The sequence below is a fragment of the Moschus berezovskii genome, chromosome 1 (assembly GCF_049115385.1).
Source record: "Moschus berezovskii isolate FMDL1 chromosome 1, NW_MosBer_1.0, whole genome shotgun sequence".
Taxonomy (NCBI): Eukaryota; Metazoa; Chordata; class Mammalia; order Artiodactyla; family Moschidae; genus Moschus; species Moschus berezovskii.
This window is the reverse complement of record NC_142460.1, coordinates 40,223,617-40,244,922: the sequence shown is the minus strand read 5'-3', so window position 1 is coordinate 40,244,922 and position 21,306 is coordinate 40,223,617. Positions and strand designations below refer to the sequence as shown.

Genomic DNA, 21,306 nt, shown 5'->3' with positions numbered 1-21,306 from the left:
GATATGCAGATGACACCACCCTTATGGCAGAAAGTGAAGAGGAACTAAAGAGCCTCTTGATGAAAGTGAAAGAGGAGAGTGAAAAAGTTGGCTTAAAGCTCAACATTCAGAAAACTAAGATCATGGCCTCTGGTCCTATCACTTCATATTAAATAGATGGGGAAACAGTGGAAAACAATGGCTGACTTTATTTTTGGGGGCTCCAAAATCACTGCAGATGGTGACTGCAGCCATGAAATTAAAAGACGCTTACTCCTTGGAAGGAAAGTTATGACCAACCTAGATAGCATATTAAAGAGCAGAGACATTACTTTGTCAACAAAGGTCTGTCTAGTCAAGTCTATGGTTTTTCCAGTGGTCATGTATGGATGTGAGAGTTGGACTGTGAACAAAGCTGAGTGCCGAAGAATTGATGCTTTTGAACTGTAGTATTGGAGAAGACTCTTGAGAGTCCCTTGGACTGCAAGGAGATCCAACCAGTCTATCCTAAGGGAAATCTGTCCTGGGTGTTCATTGGAAGGGCTGATGTTAAAGCTGAAACTCCAATACTAAGACCACCTTATGCGAAGAGCTGACTTATTTGAAAACACCCTGATGTTGGGAAAGATTGAAGGCAGGAGGAGTAGTGGAGGACAGAGGATGAGATGGTTAGATGGCATCACCGACTCGATGGACATGAGTTTGAGTGAACTCCGGGAGTTGGTGATGGACAGGGATGCCTGGTGTGCTGCGTTTCATGGGTTTGCAAAGTGTCGAACACGACTGAGTGACTGAACTGAACTGAACCACTGGTTATTGCTTCTCTCCTGACACATGGCACCCTCACATCCTATTTGCTTCCCTCCCCCAGAGAAGCTTGTAAAACTCAAGATATTTTTGCGATTATAGACTGCTTTCTCAACATTACGTTTGCCTTACTATTCCATATATAATCAAGTAGTTCAAGAAGGGTGGTTAATTGATAATTGGCAATTGGGGCATCCTGTACCATCTACGCAGTGATATTTTTGTAACACTGTCCGTTGAATAGACCGTATTTCATTTATGTCAAACCTTAGGAAAATAAACCGTATTTCTTAAGAGCCTGCCAGTGACTGGCACATGTTTGAAAGAAAGAAGTGGACAGAGACTATCAGTATTAACTTACGTAATGATTAGTTGCGGAGAAAAGTACATTCCAGCATAAGGCCTCCTGACAGCCTTTTGCTTAAATCACAATTGACTTTCCCTTCGGGCAAGTTTACTTCCTGTGAAATTCCTAGAAAGGGCTGGGGAGAGGACCAGAGACTCAGAAAGAAGAAGGGATTCGGGACCCAAAGCGGTTTGGGACCGACAGATTCTGGGCACGGAGAGGCATGATGCCCTCAGGCCTGTGCTAGGAGCACCGCGGAGCCGCGGCGAGGCGTCGCGCAACCTGCCGCAGGGGCGGCTCCGAGGCCGGGCCCGCGCGGCGCTCGCTCGCCCCACCCCCCGGGCCTCCTGGAGGGGGCGGGGCTCCGGAGCGGCCCCGCCCCCGCCCCGCCCCGCCGCCCCGCGGGTCACAATGTAGGGTTAGGGCGGCCGGCGGGCGGGGCTCGGCGGGGGCGGAGCCGCTAGGCGGGGGCGGTGACGGCGGTTGAGGGAGGGGAGGGGGAGTTGCGGCGGGAGGAGGACAGCGCCATTCTGGCCGGCCGCTCCCTCTGTCCCCTTTGCCTTCCCCGCAGAGGCCCGCGAGCCGCCCGCGGAGGAGCGGGCGCGCGCGCGCGTGACGCGTCCGGGCTTGCTAGCGCCCTCCCGCCCCCCAGCGTCCGCCGGCCGCTCATGGCCCGGGCCGCGGCCGCCCAGCCGAGCTGAGGCGGGCCGCGCGGAGTCGTGGGGCCGCCGCCGTGGCCCTCGGAGTCCGCGCCTCGCCGCCGGCCCGCGGTGCCCGCGCACGCCGGCCGCCGCCGCCTTCGCGCCTGGCTGGCGGGGGCGCTGTCCTCGCCGGCTGTCCGCGCCGCTCCCTGGGGCTCGGCGGAGCTCGGCGGTCAGGGCCAGCGGAGGCTCGGGGAGCCGGGCGCCGGCGCGGCGGGGGCCATGACCGTGGAGCAGAACGTGCTGCAGCAGAGCGCGGCGCAGAAGGTGAGCAGCCCCGGCCCCGCTCGCCCGCCGCGGCCGGGACCTGCGCGCCGCCCGGGCCGCCCCCGCCCCCGCTTTCCCCGCGCCGCCGCCCCCCGCCCCTGCCCGCAGTGGGGGCGTCGCGCCCAGTTCCGGGCTGCGAGTGGAGAGCGGGGTGTAGCTAGCCGGCTTCAGCCCACTTCCTTCTTGCCAATTGTTTTCCTGTAGCCGACGGTGTGGGTATTTGTTGAGCGCGACCTCACATTCCTGCACTCCTCTATATGACTTCCTAATTAAACTTTATCTTCCTCGTCCTTTTCTTTTTTTTTTTAAGAAAAAGAAATAGCCGGTTGTCATCCCTCGTGAACCCAGTTTTCTTTCCAAGAGCCTTCCAGGTCTGCTATTTTGCAAAAGAGTCTCCACCGGAATTGAGTTGCCTGCCTGGCGGGGCAGGTACCGGAACCAGGTGGACTCAATGTAAAAGCAGAGAATTTGGTTGGTTCCTTTTTCTATCTTTCTTTTCTTTTTTTTAATATAGAAACTCTCCCTTAAGAAGGAGACCTTTTTGGCCTTTCTGGTATATTTTGTCCCCTAAGTTTGACCTTGTTCCATCCTCACCCTTTACTCTTGCCTCGGTCACACATAAAAAGGTTGCTTCCTTAAAAAAAAAAAAAAAATCTGGGTTTGTGAAGCTTCAAATCTTTTCCGTTAAGTATACTTAAGTGAGAGATGCTACTTTTTCCCCCTCTATTTTGCTTCGGAATCTCAAGTGCACGATCACGGGTTGCACCATATCCTGGAGAGTCGTTTGCTATGGCTTAATTTTTGGGGAGGGGGTTATTGGTGTGAAAACATTTTGGGCAAAAGGAAAACATTACTTTACTCGTCTTGCGATTATGGTGGTGACCAGGTTTTACTGTGAAAAGCTGCTAGAACTGTTCGATTTTTCTGGGAGAATAGTGTGGATGCCCCACCCTGTGGTGTTGATATCGGTAGTTTTTTGGCATCATTATATCCTACCTGTGCTTGATTTTAGAATAAGGCCTACTGTCGTAAAATGGACTGTGTATATTCACAGCGTGCTAAGTTTTTGGTTTGAGGTATTTTTAGAATTATGGTAGTACTTGAAGTAACTGAAGATGCTCAAGAATTTTGGAAAGCGAGCATACTGCATTGTTATTTCAAACACTTTGGGGAAGTTGTCTTGGAACTCTTGTGTGTTAGTTAATTGTTATTGGTTAATTTGGGCATCCCAGGTGGATCAGTGGTAAAGAATCTGTCTGCAATGCAGAAGACTCTGGTTCGATCCCTACGTTGGGAAGATCCCTTGGAGAAGGAAATGGCAACCTACTCCAATGTCTTTGGAGGAGCCTGAGGGGGTTTCTGGGATGGCATGGGGCCATGGGGTGGTAAAGAGTAGGACACTACTTAGCACCTGCAGAGTGACGGGGTTAATTTAGAAGATGTTGCAGACTGCAGTTTATTTACAGTGAAATAATTCTGGTTTTAATAATGGCAGTTTAGAACAGTTTATCTCCTAATCCCCTCCATTCTGTTTTGAATACCTTGAACTTTAGTTTTTGATGTTGAGTATGTGAAAAAGTGTTAATACTTAGAGGAGGATCTTGTGGCCATAGTATGCTGAGCAATATTTAGTAGGCTTGGTGTCCTTTTGGTTTATCGTTCTCTTCAATGTTGAGTATTAAAGCCTATTTTTTTTTTCAAAGTGGGAAATGTAGCTGGTATTTTTCACATGTCAGATTTGAACAATGGCAAAAAATTTTGAGTTTTTTAAATTGATTTTTGACTAATGTACTTAGATAATGCAGATTTGCCCATTTCAGAGGTTTATGCATAAATTTGAATCAAGAATCAAATTACTAAAAGTGATCTTAGCCATCAAGTCCAGTTTTCTAGTTTAATGAGTCCCCTCCTTATGCAAAGGGAGTAGTTAGTCTAAAATACTACCATTTTGACACTGTTTTTAGTATGTGTCGTATCATCTGGTTTGATGGTGGACATTTTTTAGAGCAGTATAGTAGCGTTTATGTTTATACTTCTATCATGGTGTTTATGTATTAAAGAAACATTTAATGTGTTTGCTTGCCATATTAATATGCTGTTACTTTGTTACTCATATTAGTACTATTTTAAAATATCCATACAGGTTCAAATACTTTAAACACTACTTCAAATGAACTGACATTAAAATCCACTAAGCTTAAGGTAACTAGGAAGTAGACTTCAAGCTAGTAACTAGGAAGTGAGTACTTTAGAAGAAACAAAAGTGAAACTCTTTGTTTTTAAAATGGAAACTATGAGTTATTAGTAAAACGAGAAGTGTCTAGTGCATATTGCATAACCAAAATTTTAGCATATTTTTGCTCTTCTTTAAAAAATTGTTGTATGCTCATGTATAATATTAGCTTTATGTGAAGAGCTATAGTATGTCGTTGGAACAGTTTCCTATTTTGTGAGATTGTTTTTTTTTTTTTTTCCTTCCCAAGGGATGTATGATTATAATTTAAAAAAGGAGCACAACACTCAGGTCTTTTTTTTCAAGTAGCACAAAACTCACAGGTCTTCTGTTGCCTGCAGAGTAGCTTGTCACAATGTAACATAAGGCAAGGGGTGTCTTTTCCTTTTCCTCAGATGTGTTCTTTGCTTGATTGCCCAAGTTTGGCCCTTGCAGGGAGTTGTGAGATGAAGTGAAACTGCCAAGAGCCATTTTTCTGAGGTTTAAGATGATACAGGTGAATTGGAGTTGATAGCAGATTAGCTAAGGTTAAGTCCTGTCATAATTTTGGTCTTGAATGTGTATTTTTGGCTTTTCTGCTTGATACTTACCTGAAATGTAAGATTCTCATCTCAGAATTTTGGTTCATTGATTCAGGTCCCAAATGAGGATTCTTTAGGGTAGCAATATATAAAATAGAAGGCATTTTCCCAGAGACCAGATTAATTTGAAGAGCTGTGAGCTGGATTCTATTTACATTAACTGTATTCTCCTGAGTTGAATAATTTTTTGTGTGTGTGCCTATTTTGTTTCACCCTAGGGCTTAGAACAGCTCCTTGCACATAGTTCAGTTTAGTTGCTTAGTCGTGTCTTACTCTTTGCGACCCCATAGACTGCAGCATGCCAGGCTTCCTTGTTCATCACCAACTCACAGAGCTTGCTCAAACTCGTGTCCATCGAATCAGTGATGCCATCCAACCATCTCATCCTCTGTGGTCCCCTTCTCCTCCTGCCTTCAACCTTTCCCAGCATCAGGGTCTTTTCCAGTGAGTCAGTTCTTTGCATCAGGTGGCCAAAGTATTGGAGCATCAGCATTAGTCCTTCCAATGATTATTCAGGATTGATTTCCTTTAGGATTGACTGGTTGCACATAGTTCAGTTCAGTTCAGTCGTTCAGTCGTGTCCGACTCTTTGCGACCCCATGAATCACAGCATGCCAGGCCTCCCTGTCCATCACCAATTCCCAGAGTTCACTCAAACTCATGTCCATCGAGTCGGTGATGCCATCCAGCCATCTCATTCTCTGTTGTCCCCGTCTCCTCCTACCCCCAATCCCTCCTAGCATCAGACTCTTTTCCGGTGAGTCAACTTGTCGCATGAGGTGGACAAAGTATTGGAGTTTCAGCTTTAGCATCAGTCCTTCCAATGAAAACCCAGGATTGATCTCCTTTAGAATGGAATGGTTGAATCTCCTTGCAGTCCAAGAGACTCTCAAGAGTCTTCTCCAGCACCACAGTTCAGATTTCAGTAAATATTTGATGAATGAAATAGTGAGTGAGTGCTTTCTAAAAGGAATGCAACCTGTGGGGGTTATTTTAGTTCTTTAACGGAATCTCACAATTTAACATGATTGAGAAACAGTTAAGAGATTTGCAGCTGGTACTAATGGTTAAGAACCTGCCTGCCGATTTAGGCAACATCAGAGATGCGGGTTCCATCCCTGCGTGGGGAAGATCCCCTGCAGGAGGACATGGCAACCCACTCCAGTATTGTTGCCTGGGAAATCCCATGGGCAGAGGAGCCTGGAAGCTACATACAGTTCATAGGGTCACACAGAGTCGGACACGACTGAAGTGACTTAGCGCACATGCAGAAACAATGAAAGCTTGAAATTGTGGACATCTGTTAGAATATAGTCAGTGTAGTGAAAGAATAGGATGTGGCTTGATCTAAATCACCTTTCTATGACCTTGGGCAAGTCATTAAATGCCTCTGAATCTACTTTTAAAGCCTTGAAGATAGATGGTTAGACGTGAGCAACTTTTTTATATCTGAGTGTTTAGTGGAGCTAAGCATGTGTTTATTCCAGACAGGGAGGATAAAAAACAGAAAGTAGAGGATAGAGGCAGAAGGAATCTTATGGATCAACAGTCAGCTTTTATTTAATTATACTGGGGGTTAGGTGGGAAGGAAGTCACAGATTAATCACATTAAGAGTTGAAACTTGAAAAACAATCCAAGGTGAATTCTGGGTAAACTTCTTAGTTGCGATAATATAGTATTTCTAATTTAGGAATTGTCTAAAGTTATCGAATGTTCATTGGAAGGACTGATGTTGAAGCTGAAACTCCAATACTTTGGTCATCTGATGCAAAGAACTGACTCATTTGAAAAGACCCTGATGCTGGGAAAGATTGAAGGGGATGACAGAGGATGAGATGGTTAGATGGCATCATTGACTCAATGGACATGAGTTTGAGTAAACTCCGGGAGTTGGTGATGGACAGAGAGGCCTGGCGTGCTGCAGTTCATGGGGTCGCAAAGAGTCGGACACGACTGAGCGACTGAACTGAACTGGAAGTTACAAAAATATAATATAGCATTTAAAGAGACAGTTAACCTTATATAAATCACTGTAAACATTATATAAAATGGACGTTGTTTAGTATTAAATGGTTGGTTACCTTGTATAAGACTTGGTTTACTGAGAGAGCAGGATCCAGCTACTTATTCCCCTTTTACTCCTTTCCTTTCTCACCTAGTTTTGACTTCTATGCTAAGGTTGTATCCCGTTGTCTTAATGAATTTTCATTAGTTCCAATATTCTGATATTCTTCAATATTCTTTGTATGCAGCCCATATCATTTGCAAATAATTATCATTCTGACCTCCTCTTTGTCAATTTTGGCACCTCTTTTTTCATATGTTATTATTTTAGCTAAGATTACAGAATACTGCCAGGATTAATAGTAGGGTCTGTAATGTATTGTTTCATTGTAATATCAAATGTCCTTATAGTTACAAGTTTTTAAAATCCTTTGAAATCAGATTTAGATGTTGACTCTTCATCAAATATCTTTTCTTTTTTTTATCAACAACTGATGGTGGTATTTTATGATAAGCACAATTGCAATGGATAGCACATATTTACTATGTACTATGTTAAGAAAGTGTGCAAAGAATTTTCTAACTTCTTTTCAATTTCATCTTCCCAACCACTTTTTTAGGTAGACACTTTTTTTACTTTCATGTCTTGGTTGAGGAAAAAGTATTAGAGAAGAACTGAAGCATCATTTCATTGTTAGTGTATGTTGAGGGTGGGCTTTAAACTCTGAGACTTCGGGGCTTCTGCCATTAACCATTAATCTGTATTGCTATTTGGCTCGCATTTACTCTTGATGCCTCAGAGTTCTATTACACTAAATTTTCATCTAAAAATTAGAATCTTCATTTTTAAATGAGATTTATTACAAGATTTGTTTTTGTATGTGTATGGGCTATTAAGATTAGCTCATACAAAGATTAGAAAGCTTTTTGTTTTTTCGTGCGCTTTTGGAATTGTTTAGCGTAGCATTAAGTTAAATCAGTCAAAATTTGTAGCATTTAACTGTTTTGATCTTTCAACCTAAGTACTTGCTACTTTGAAGTTTTGATGACTGTGACTCTTATTAGGCTGACCGCTTTATTTAAACCACATTTTCGTTAAGCTTTCCAAATGTTGACTATTATCTTAAAATGTTTTTCTTTCATTATTTAAAAATATTTTTTGTTTTAATTTTTTTGTTGCACTTTTTAAGTTGTTGGTTTTTAGTTTCAACACAATTGAAACATTCTGTTTAGACAATATGATTTGTAATAGTTTTAGAAATTTATTAAGAATTTCTTATGACTAAGCACATGAGGTTTTAATGATCATGTGAAAAGAATTATGTGTTTTTTGAGTTATAAAGTTCTATATATATCACATGAGCACTTAGAGTGTGACTTGAATACCTCATGGTTTTATCTTTATATCTTCTGAGCAAGATTGATGTCTCTACTTTTAATATAATTTCATCAAATTATATTTGTATTTCTAATGGATCTAATCTAAATTTGATTTTGCTGGTCGTTTAGTAAGATTTCATCATATATATATATATATATATATATATAGTGATAACATGTTTAATCTTTTTGTTGCCATCTGATTTTCATTTATTTAAAGAGCTTTTTCTTCTCTTAATTTTAAACAAATATATTTAAACATGTTTTTGTGTAATAATAGTTTTCCCTCCTTCCCTGCGCTCCCAATAAGACTCTTTAGCGTATTTTTTCTTATATCTTTCTTGAGTTTATTGGAATAATATGGAATGATAATTTTAAATGATTTTTAAAATTTTTACAATGTGTCAAAAATATTATTTTACTTAATTGTGTTACATATTAGTAGCTAGTAAATTTTTTAAAATAGGTATTTAGATGTTTAACTATGCTTTTCTGTGTAGTTTAATGCTGTTTGACTTTTTTGGTAGATAATTTAACTTTTCTGTGTGTGTGTGTTCTCAGTCATGTAGGATTCGCTGTATAAGAGATTATAAGATTTCCTCTTTGGTTTTAGAATCCAGAGATTTCACTTGTGTGTGTGTGTATGTTTAATCATCCTGACAAAAATTTTTGACCTGAGAACTATAGTGTTCTTCTCAGGAAAAAGATATGTATTTAAAAGTTACTACTGTTACTCTATTCCATTTTTCTTCCTACTCTGAAACTATATTATTTGAAGATTAGATACCATTCATCTCTCTCTCTTGCTTCAAATTTCATTTTATATTTTTTCTATTCCTTTGCTCTATGTGCTAGAATAAGTTTTTGTTTTGTCTAAAATTATTATTTTTGTATGCCAATTCTGTATTTGCTTCCTTCATAAGTGGTCAGATACTTTTTGTCAGGTTTGTTTTAATTTTAGTTGGTTCTGAAGTACACAGCATGGAATTAATCATAAACGTCGGATCATAATCAGCTATCAGTGCAAATATGTTTTCATTTATTTATGAAATAGCATATTAATCTTTGATGACAAGCACACATTGAACCCACTGCCTAAGGCAAAAGTGAAAACTTTGAAAGTAACCTATATCTATCCATATAGTCACCTCATCCCATCCTTCTGTTTCATTTGAGATTGTAATCAGCTTGAATCCTGTGTTTATTCTCTCTTTGATTTCCTTTTTATTGCCCCTCTGATTCCAAAAGTGCATATTTTAAAATTTTAGTTGTTTTAACTTTGGAAACTTTTTTCACCTTGCTATATAAATGAAATTTATGTGTATGATAATAAGAGTTTTAAAAGTTGTGTTTGAAACAACTAGACCTATTTGCACTTAATTTTTGTACCTGATGTGTTAGGGATCCAATTTAATTTTTATTCTGTGTATGATTTTTTTGTTGTTATTCTTACTTGAAAAGTTACCGCTCTCCCCCACTGAACCGACATACCATGTCTGTCACATGTAAAAGTTTTATGGAAAATGCTTTTTTATTTTCCCCCTTTGCTGTTTTGTTCCATAGTTCATTTTGTAAATACCATCCTGTCTTCATTGTTAAGGCTTCATAATAATCTCTGTACTGAAAAAATAAGTTTGCTTTTCTTCTTCCAGTGTGCTTTGGCACTTTAGCTTCCTTAGAAAGTTTAGAATAATTTTACCAAGTTCTCTGAAAAACCCTGTGTAAGTTTTTTTTTTTTTTTTTTTTTAGTAATTTTATTGACTCTGTAGACCAATTTGGAACTTTAACATTTTTTAAGATATTGAGTCTTTCTAGCCATGAACAGGGTGTACTTTTTTTTTTAATTTAGCTCTGCTTTAATATTTTTGTTGTTTAGTTGCTAAGTCCTGTCCAACTCCTTTGCGACCCCATGGGCTATAACCCCCCAGACTCCTGTGTCTGTGAGATTTCCCTGGGTGAGAATACTGGAATAGGTTGCCATTTAGTTCTCCAAGGGACCTTCCTGATCCAGGGATTAAACCTGCATCTCCTGCAATGCAGGTGGATTCTTTACCACTAAGCCACCTTAGATCTTTAAAGTTTTTTACTTGGTTTATGATTTTCACAGTAGAATTCATGTATATTATTTTCCCTATATATTTGATACTTTTCAATAACAATATTATAAAGTGCTTTAAAATGTTTGTTGTTACTGGTGTGTGTGAATGCAGCTGATTTTCGTAGATTGATTTTATATCTAGCCACTTTGCTAAAACTTTTTCTGATATTTTTTTCAGAGATGTTTTTGGATTTTTTATATAAAGATCGTGTAAATAAATCATGACAGTTTTATTTACAATTTTTATGCTTATAATTCATTTTTTCTTGTATTAGGTGAGACATCTGATAAATGTTTAGACATGATGATGGTGGATGTTTCTATGTTATTGCTAATTCTAAAAGGACAGTTCTTACTTTGGTACCTGATATACTACTACTTTTTTTTTTGATTAAAGTCTTATTTATTTTTGGTTGCACAGGGTCTTTGATGCTGTTCTTGAGCTTGCTCTAGTTGTGGCTGCAGGTTGGGGCTACTGTTTGTTGTGGTGCACAGGCTTCTCACTGCAGGGGCTTTTCTTGCTGTGGAGCACAGGCTCTAGGCATATAGGATTCAGTAATTGCAGCACGAAGGCTCAGTAGTTGTGGCGCACGGGCTTAGTTGCTCTGTGGCATGTGGAATCTTCCAAGCCAGGGATCAAACCCGAGTCCCCTGCATTGGCCACCAGGGAAGAATGGTACCTGGTGTACTTCTAACGTGTTTTTCTCGGGCGTGTACATAACTGTTGTAAGGTATTGCTAAATGGTTGTTCAGAGTGATTGTACCTTCCCATCAGGAATGTATGAGAGTTCCAGTTGTCTGTATTTTTGTAACAGTGTTATCAACTTTTATATGTTACCAATTTAATAAGTAGTGGTACTTCATTGTGGTGTCACTATATATTTCCCGATTGACTGTGGTTTTGAACACCTTTTCATGTACTTATTGGCTGTTTTTTGGATGATTTTTAAGTATTGTTTCTCATATATTATTCAGGTTTACATTCTCACAGGATCAGCAGTAACAAAAGCTACTTATTTTTTGAAGTCTGAAGATGGCAAGAAAGTTAAAGATGTTCCCAGAGGTAAAAACATTTAGGGGCCAGTACTGTATGCTTACAGAACAAAGTGAATTTGCACAACTTTTCCTCCATTTTGTATTTTTTCTAGTAATGCCTCATAAAAAGGCTCCCTGCTAAAGAATGAAAAGGCTTTTCTGCCTCATGCCTCAAACTAACAGCAAATTAATCTCTTTATTAATTAATTGCACACAGAATAATAATCTTACGATGTCTATTTTGTTCCATAGGGTACAAAAGTACTTTCACATTGTAGTTGGCTTGGAAGTTTGGAGAGAACTTGGGGTACCAGTGATGGGGTGGGATGAACTGTGGACAGGTAAACCATTAAGCAGAGAAAGACGTTTCTTATGGTTTTTGGTCCATGTGGGAACAAGACAGAAAAGTAGCTTGTTTTGAACTAGAAACTTCTTATTTGTTGGGTTTTTGTTGGTGTTGTCCAGCCTGGAAGTGGGTCTGTTGGGCTGAGTGGCACTAGCTTTGAGGGCAGGATTGACCGTGGAGCTGAGAGTTAGATCCTAGGTAAAGAGGAAGGATATGCGAGAGGAGTATGGAGAGAGAGACCAGGAATGGAGAACCATTAGTGGCCTGGATCTGATGCTGTGCTTGTACTAATGGGAGAATCAGCCGTACACTTGCATATACATAAGTTTATACATTGTAATTCGAACCAGAGTGCATACAAAATCAAATGTCACCTTTGTTTGAGATGGAGCTACAGAAACCAGCTTGGATTCGGGGTGTGGGTCTTTCTGTATCCTCATGGAGGCCTCTGAGCTGGTCTTGGAACTTCAGAAAGAGGACCCCTGAAGTCTTCCCATAAGGCTTTAAAGAAAGGCTTTGGGTCAGGACAGGGCGAAGGAAGAATGTTGAAAAGAAATTAGCATCAGTCCACTGCCTCAGGTCTAAAATGACCAGTTTGGGAGGGAAGAAGGAGCCCTCTGGCACAGGCCTCCTGGGGTTATGAACTCTGTTCTCATTACTCCATACAGATTCTCAGAACCGAATTCCAGACTTCCTCCTCAGTGGGCTGGGATTTCAAGTTGGTAATAAAGCTGCAGAACTAATAGAACTGATTATTTCCATTCCTGCTAGTGGCTTCAGAGGGAGGGCACTAGTGCATCTGAGCATATTAGGCTGCGGTGGGGTAGAGAAGGCAGCATATGAGCATATTTGGTGGTTCATTTATCGTTTTGGACCATTAACCGTTCTAGTGTTGATAGGTTAATTGGTTATCTTTTTATATGTTTATGAACCATTGTTTTTTCCCCTGTGAAATTCACATTTGTTTCTGGTTGTTTCGGTAGGGGTTGGGGGAGTTGTTTTACTTTTTCCTTTTTGATTTGAAGGAGTTCTTTATAGTTTAAATAGTACTTTTTCCCTCACCTTACATATTTTGCAGATGTTTTTTCCATTTTCAGCATTTTTCTTGCTCCCTTTGTGTTGTTTTTACATGAATAGTAGACCATTTTAATTTAATCTCATATGTAATTCAGTTCAGTTCAGTCGCTCAGTTGTGTCCCACCCTTTTCGACCCCATGGACTGCAGCACGCCAGGCCTCCCTGTCCATCACCAACTCCCGGAGTTTACTTAAGCTCATGTCCATTGAGTCGGTGATGCCATCTAACCATCTGTCGTCCCCTTCTCCTCCTGCCTTCAGTCTTTCCTAGCATCACGGTCTTCTCCAGTGAGTCAGCTCTTCACATCAGGTGGCCAGAGTATTGGAGTTTGAGTTTCAACATCAGTCCTTCCAATGAGTACCCAGGACTGATCTCCTTTAGGATGGACTGGTTGGATCTCCTTGCAGTCCAAGGGACTTTCAAGAGTCTTCTCCAACACCACAGTTCAGAAGCACCAATTCTTTGGTGCTCAGCTTTAAAGTCCAACTCTCATATCCATGCATGATTACTGGAAAAACCATTTTGACTAGACAGACCTTTGTTGGCAAAGTAATGACTCTGCTTTTTAATATGCTGTCTAGGTTGGTCATAACTTTCCTTCCAAGGAGTCTTTTATTTTCATGGCTGCAGTCACCACCTGCAGTGATTTCGGAGTCCCCAGAAATAAAGTCAGCGACTGTTTCCACTGTTTCCCCATCTATTTGCCATGAAGTGATGGGACCAGATGTCATGATCTTCGTTTTCTGAATGTTGAGCTTTAAGCCAACTTTTTCACTCTCCTCTTTCACATTCATCAAGGGGCTTTGTAGTTCTTCTTCACTTTCTTCCATAAGGGTGGTGTCATCGGCGTATCTGAGGTTATTGATATTTCTCCCGGCAGTCTTGATTCCAGCTTGTGCTTCATCCAGCCCAGCATTTCTCATAATGTACTCTGCATATAAGTTAAATAAGCAGGGTGACAGTATACAGCCTTGACGTACTCCTTTCCCGATTTGGAACCAGTCTGTTGTTCCTTGTCCAGTTCTAACTGTTGCTTCCTGGCTTGCATACAGGTTTCTTGAGGCAGGTCAGGTGGTCTGGTATTCCCATTTCTTTCAGAATGTTCCACAGTTTATTGTGATCCACACAGTCAAAGGCTTTGACATCGTTGGTAAAGCAGAAATAGATGTTTTTCTGGAACTCTCTTGCTTTTTCCATGATCCAGCAGATGTTGGCAATTTGATCTCTGGTTCCTCTGCCTTTTCAAAAACCAACTTGAACATCTGGAAGTTCATGGTTCACGTATTGCTGAAGCCTGTCTTGGAGAATTTTGAGCATGACTTTACTAGCATGTGAGATGAGTGCAATTGTGCAGTAGTTTGACATTCTTTGGCATTGCCTTTCTTTGGGATTGGAATGAAAACTGACCTTTTCCAGTCCTGTGGCCACTGCTGAGTTTCCAAATTTACTGACATATTGAGTGCAGCAATTTCACAGCATCATCTTTTAGGATTTGAAGTAGCTCAACTGGAATTCCATCACCTCCACTCGCTTTGTTCATAGTGATGCTTCCTAAGGCCCACTTGACTTCATATCAGGATGTCTGGCTCTAGGTGAGTGACCATACCGTCTTGATTATCTTGGTCGTGAAGATCTTTTTTGTACAGTTCTTCTGTGTATTCTTGCCACCTCTTCTTAATATCTTCTGCTTCTGTTAGGTCCCTACCATTTTTGTCCTTTATTGAGCCCATCTTTTCATGAAATATAAATGTTCCCTTGGTATCTGTAATGATGGACGGTCATGTTGTAGAGGTCTGACAGAATGTGGTCCACTAGTAACTTAGATGTAACCAAAATTAAAAAAAATTACATCAGAATAACAAGGTTAACTTAATTTGACAGATGGTAGTATTTCATAGAAGCTAACTTGGCATTTGCAGCTTCATCCAAGGAAAGTAATGTATACGTATCAGCATTATTCTCACAAGATGTGGTTAGTAAGGCTGTGGTTTTTCCCGTGGTCATGTATGGATGTGAGAGTTGGACTGTGAAGAAAGCTCATCGCCGAAGAATTGATGCTTTTGAACTGTGGTGCTGGAGAAGACTCTTGAGAGTCCCTTGGACTGCAAGGAGATCCAACCAGTCCATTCTGAAGGAGATCAATCCTGGGTGTTCATTGGAAGGACTGATGCTGAAGCTGAAACTGCAATACTTTGGCCACGTCATGCGACGAGTTGACTCACTGGAAGAGACTCTGATGCTGGGAAGGATTGGGGGCGGGAGGAGACGGGGACGACAGAGAATGAGATGGCTGGATGGCATCACCGACTCTGTGGACATGAGTTTGAGTGAACTGCGGGAGTTGGTGATGGACAGGGAGGCCTGGCGTGCTGTGATTCATGGGGTCGCGGAGAGTCGGACACGACTGAGCGACTGAACTGAACTGAAACATATGGAGTAGATTTTATTGCTGTTGTCATCTATATTCCATCTGTAACCTCAGTATTAATTTGATAGCATTTGTCTTAGAGTAGTGGTCTCAGCCTTTTTGTTGTCAAAAATCTTCAGAGATGTGCCCCCAGGTTTGATCATAATTTAAAACTTTATTTTGCTGTACTTCAGTAAATTCATTATACTTAATCCAGTATCTCCTCTGAACAGGTTTTGTGATATAGTGTAGAGCGGAATACACTTGTTATGAATAAGAGGTAAACAATTATACCTTACTTTTAAGTTAATGCTTAATACATATTATTTATTGAAACTTGTCAGTATTTTGCTATGAGCACGTCTTAGTGCCTGGATAATCAGGAGGGTGGGAAACTACTGAATAGTGTGAGAACTGCTTTTGCAGACACCATGGGACAGTATTGTTGTACTGGAAGAATAATTGCATTCTAATTACTGCTACCTCCCTTAAGAGTTGGTGAATTTTGTTGTGGTGAAGGTTTCAGATCTTTTTGAGTGTGCTGCCAAAATTCTTAGTATTTAAACATATACTGCAAACACAGGGAAGTTGAGGATTGATGGGTAAGAAGACAGTAGCAAGTAGGCCTCGGTAGGGGCAAGATTTTTGTAAGCTTGTCAGCTTTTGCTGTGTATTTTCAGTACATATATTTAAAGTATTTACATTTGGGCTATATAGCATACTAAAGTTTTGTTGCTAATACCATGGACTGTGTGTTTACTTAATTGTAGGAATTTTTCAAGGTTTGGTCTTTGGTTTTCTGCTTTCTACTTTGCAATCTTTGAGTGTTTATGTAATTTGTCATTTGAATATGTTCATTAGTACCAAATTTATATTTTCAAAATAATTAAATTTTTCACTCTCACATAAACTCTTGTTTCAGGTTTTCAATTGCCTTTTTACATTTCTGCTTAGATATCCAGGAATCTCTCATTATCATGTCCATCTATTAATTTATTCTTTGTTTTAAACAGATAGGTATAAACAATACACTGTAAGATAGCTTATAGTTTGGTGGTGGTGGGAGGTGGAAATGCATACATTATATTAGAAGTTAAGTGAAGTATATGGAGTTTCCCTGGTAGCTCAGACAGTTAAGAATCCTACTGCGATGCAGGAGTCCTGAGTTTGATCTCTGGGTTGTGAATATTCCCCAGAGAAGGGAATGGCTACTCACTCCAGTATTCTTGCCTGGAGTATTCCAAGGACAAAGAAGCCTGGTGGGCTGCAGTCCATGGGATCGCGAAGAGTCAGACATGACTGAGCGACTGATGCTTTTACTTCTTTCCTTAAGTGAGGTATATACAGGATATATTGCTAGGACCAAGGAGAGGATCTAAGAAAAAGAAAGACCTCACAGAGGAGGTGATGTTGAAGATGTATAGGGAGATGGATGGTATCATTTGAAGCAAAGAGAAGTCCATGAGCAGAACAAACAAAACAATTTGGTGCTTTGATGTATCTTCAAGTAGCTATTTGTGACTGGCTGTGGTATAATACTCTCTGGCTGCTCCTTCCTCTCATCCTTATCCCCTGGCAACCTAGTGTTCATTCTTTAAGTCTGTGAGTCTGTTTTTGTTTTGTGAATAAGTTAAATGCAATGTCTGCTGTACATTTTTTTTAAAATCTAAATGAAACAGTGAAAGATTAAATAAGTATTTAGTCTTTTCCTTTGGTTTCTGCCACAGAAATTTGCTGCCTTTTGTATGTTAATGAGATACCTCCTGGTTGAGGGGACTGGACTGCTTCAGGATGGGGGCTGTGCCTCAGAAAAACCAGCCACTATGATTAGAGCCCACTCCCCTGTCCAGGGAGGAAAGAGGGACTAGAGATTGAGTCAGGTCACCAGTAGCCAATGATGTCATGCGTCATGCCTACATAATGAAGTCTCTGGTGCCTTGTACATGTTTAGTGAGTGTTCAGTAAGTGGTGGTTCTAAGAAAAAAACCCACCAGATATGGTTAATTGTCCCCTTCCTGATTGATTTTGAGACTTCTCTCCTAAAAATACAGAATTGTATCATTAATATATTATTAGAATACAAAAATGCTTTTAAGGAAGTTGATTGTATGAATAACAGTCCAGTTAGGACATAGAAACTACACAGTAATATGAATGGGGAAAGTTTAATACAAAGCAGTATTGACTAGTAACAAATTATAAAGTGTTATCATTTGAGTTATCATTTAAAGAACTCTAAAGAATAGAGGAAGAAATATGTTTGGGAGAGGTTTCACCGAGCCCCGAGACTGAGATTCACTTCTTATTGAAGAGGCTGTGATTGAAGCCCACTGGATGGAGGACATGTGTGCTGAGGTACTGAAGCCTGGACACTTATGTAAATGACCCTTTTATCGGGCTGGGAAAGAAAGTGGTGTAGAGTACATGCTTTATTAAACCTAGCCGTACGTCTAGAATATTGCAGTTTCTAACAGTGTCAGACTTTGTTTTTTTGGGCTCCAAAATCACTGCAGATGCTGATTGCAGCCATGAAATTAAAAGACGCTTGCTCCTTGGAAGGAAAGTTATGACCAACCTTGATAGTATATTAAAAAGCAGAGACATTACTTTGCCGACCAAGGTCCGTCTAGTCAAGGCAGTGGTTTTTCCCGTGGTCATGTATGGATGTGAGAGTTGGACTGTGAAGAAAGCTGATCACTGAAGAATTGATGCTTTTGAACTGTGGTGTTGGAGAAGACTCTTGAGAGTCCCTTATACTGCAAGGAGATCCAACCAGTCCATTCTAAAGGAGATCAATCCTGGATGTTCATTGGAGGGACTGATGCTAAAGCTGAAACTGCAATACTTTGGCCACCTCATGCGACGAGTTGACTCACTGGAAAAGTCTCTGATGCTGGGAAGGGTTGGGGGCGGGAGGAGAAGGGGACGACGGAGAATGAGATGGCTGGATGGCATCACCGACTCTGTGGACATGAGTTTGAGTGTACTCCGGGAGTTGGTGATGGACAGGGAGGCCTGGCGTGCTGTGATTCATGGGGTCGCGGAGAGTCGGACACGACTGAGCGACTGAACTGAACTGAACTGAACTGAATAGTGAATAGTGAAAGTGTTAATGGCTCTTCGTGTCCTACTCTTTGCGACCCCATGGTCTGTCCATGGTATTCTCCAGTCAAGAATATTGGAATGGGTTGCCATTCCCTTCTCCAGGGGATCTTCCCCACCCAGGGCTCAAACCCTGATCTCCTGCATTGCAGGCAGATTCTTTACCATCTGAGCTACCAGTTAAGCTCAGTCAATAGGATGTACTGTATTTGTAATTAGGATGACTGAATACTGTATTTGTTTTAGGAATTGTTTGTGACACATAGAGCTGCTAGGAGTTATGTGGTATTCTAGTTTGAAAGTTCTACTTAGAGCATGCTAATTTTATTCTATTAGTTTAAGGGATTTTATTTTTGGACTGAAAATTAATGAAAATTTAAGTATGGAAACCAGGAGACACACAAAGATTTAATTGGACAAGGGAGAGATATATTAGGAATCAACCAAATTATTAGCATCAAAACCAAGTTAAAGATACACTTGATTTAAACTGTAGAGATCACAGTTCACAGATAGGATTTGATTCATGACAGTTTTGTTTACCCACATTTTCCAGAATATAGGCATTCTAATTTAAAAACACACTGTTCAAAAAGGTTTTGCAAGTTGGGTTTTTGTAATTCTAAATGCATGTTCCCATAGAAACCATGTTTCATGGTATTAGATTCTTGTTTGGCCTAGAAATGTATTTAACTCTGTGTGAACTTAGCTTATCACTCTGGGTCAGGAAGATCCCCTGGAGTAGGAAATGGCTATCCACTTCAGTATTCTCGCCTGGAGAATCCCATGGACAGAGGAGCCTGGTGGGCTACAATCCATGGGGTCACAAAGAGTTGGACATGACTTAGTGACTAAGCACACACACACAAAACAGTATATTTGGGGGAAACTGTTTAGTTTCTAATTCTGTTGCATATCTTTTGTCTGCCAGTTAATAGGGATAGAGGGTTCTCTTCAGGGCATGGACATCATGCAGATGTTAGATTGGTTAAAGGGCTGCAGTAGGGGTATGAACTCTGAAGTGAGGATGATGGAAACATTTATTGAGGATGAGCAAAGTGTCTTATTTCTTCACCTTATTCCTGTTTTTATAGGTTACATAATACTTAAGATTGTAGATCTGGGAAAAGACTTTAAATTCAGAATTTCTGGCATTTCTAAAGCTAAATGTAAATAGTGAAGAATACAAAAAGCATACTTTTAGAGTTACACATCCATAAAAGTATGTGATTATTTTAATACTGAAGTGCTGTTAACCCAAAAATATTGAGATGAACCTTAACTCTGGCAGTAGAAAATAAAAGATACCACAACTATTCTTGAGATTAATATGTAGATTATTTGAATTTGGAAACTTCAACAGTACTGTACTGTACACTCCCCTTCAGGCAGGATGGACATTACCAGAACTAGGCAGTAAAGCCTTCTGTGAACTTCTCAGTGCAATGTAGGGAAGTGTAGAAAGTTTGCTAAGCAAATGGGCGTGATTTATGCATGCTTCTTGTTTCCTTCTCCAATAATTAATTTGTACCTTTTTCCTGTGGATGAGTTCAAGCCCTGTGAGGTGACTTACTCCAGTTCACCTCTGCAAACTGTTGTTTTCATTTATTTGGTCAATATTTATTGTATTTCTGCCACATGCCAGACACTGTACTACTTAGTTACCAGGAAAACAGTGATGAGGGAAATAGACACCCTGTGTTCTCTTTGATGTAGAGTCTGATGATTAACCACTATGTATTATTACAGTCTGTGGTAAGTGTCAGAGAAACCTCTGACCTTAACAGAAAGCAATTGAATATCCTCAGACCTTTGAATTAGGAAGCAGGATAGTATTGTGTAGACCCTGACTGGAAGAGGAAGCGCAAGAGGGGAAAGCAGTGAAAGGTCAAGCTAGAAATAGCTGGGGCATGTAAAGGGCACTTTAAGCTGTGAGAAGGAGCATACTATAGATAAGTTCCTCAGAGAGGTCATATGAAGGTGCACATATATTATTTGAGGTTATATATGAAGAGAAATGAAAGGTTGTCATGTTGTTCTCCTTAAAATTATGGATAAAAATACAAGACTTATGAAATGAAGATTTTTTTTTCTTATATATCTGGTTAGAGGCAGGTTTGGGTCTTACAATGAGCTACATGAAGGATATATTATGTACCTGAAATTACCTGTCAGTGAACTTTGAAATGTTTACCATTTGGTGCCTAGTAATGCTAATTCTGAAATTTAAGTCATGTGATTCTGAAGTTGATGAATGCTTTGGGATTTTCTATCAAATTGTTTTTTTTTTTTCCTTAGAAATGTTCAAAGTTTTTTTTTAGAGATTCTTATGAGAGTTACCATTTTTTCCCCTGAAGATGGAAACCTTTGTCTTCTTCCTTTTGCACTAAACTGTTTTATTTATATTTAGAAATTCAGTCAAAGGAACCAAAGACTGACTTATGAGTCACTCACCTCTTAACACAGAAAGCTTTCCTGCCTTGTGGTCATCAGTGCTCCAGTTTTCTTATACCACTATCAAAGTGTTTTACATCAACATAGTAATGGATATTGGGGCTGAGGATTTATTTTTTACTACATCTTTAATCTCCAGAATCAGATACCATGGAGAAAATGTGGGAGACACATGGACTGTGGAATTTGAAAAATTAGACAATCATTTCTGTGTTTGTACTTCTTAGTCTCTTAAATATGTTATTTGTTATAAAATGATAGTGATTTTTCTAGAGGATTTGTGTGTGTGCATGTGTGCATATATTATTTGAGATTATGTACCAGAAGCACTTAACAGTCTGGCATGCAGTAAGAGCATAATAAATGCTTGTATTCTTTTTTTGCCTTAAGTCAATGATCCTTTTTTGCATTTTCAAGAAGTTATACCAATGTTAAATATGCTGTAGTACAGACCCAGTATTATATAGGATCAACAGGGGAAGGAAAGA

The 21,306-nt window shown here is 40.1% G+C and overlaps 1 protein-coding gene across 5 annotated transcripts in view; it reads left to right on the top strand.

The window, feature by feature from the left end:
• The first annotated feature begins 1,649 nt into the window (after positions 1–1,649).
• Positions 1,650–21,306, top strand: part of USP25 (ubiquitin specific peptidase 25) — a 166,678-nt gene continuing 147,021 nt past the window's right edge. For 4 of the 5 annotated variants that reach the window (XM_088836114.1, XM_088836120.1, XM_055422304.2 and 1 more), the window contains exon 1: positions 1,650–2,100. In XM_088836114.1, coding sequence (XP_088692240.1) covers positions 2,056–2,100 — 45 coding nt within the window. In that variant the 5' untranslated portion in view covers positions 1,650–2,055. The remainder of the gene's footprint in view (positions 2,101–21,306) is intronic. The other variant, XM_055422322.2, reaches the window with a different exon arrangement.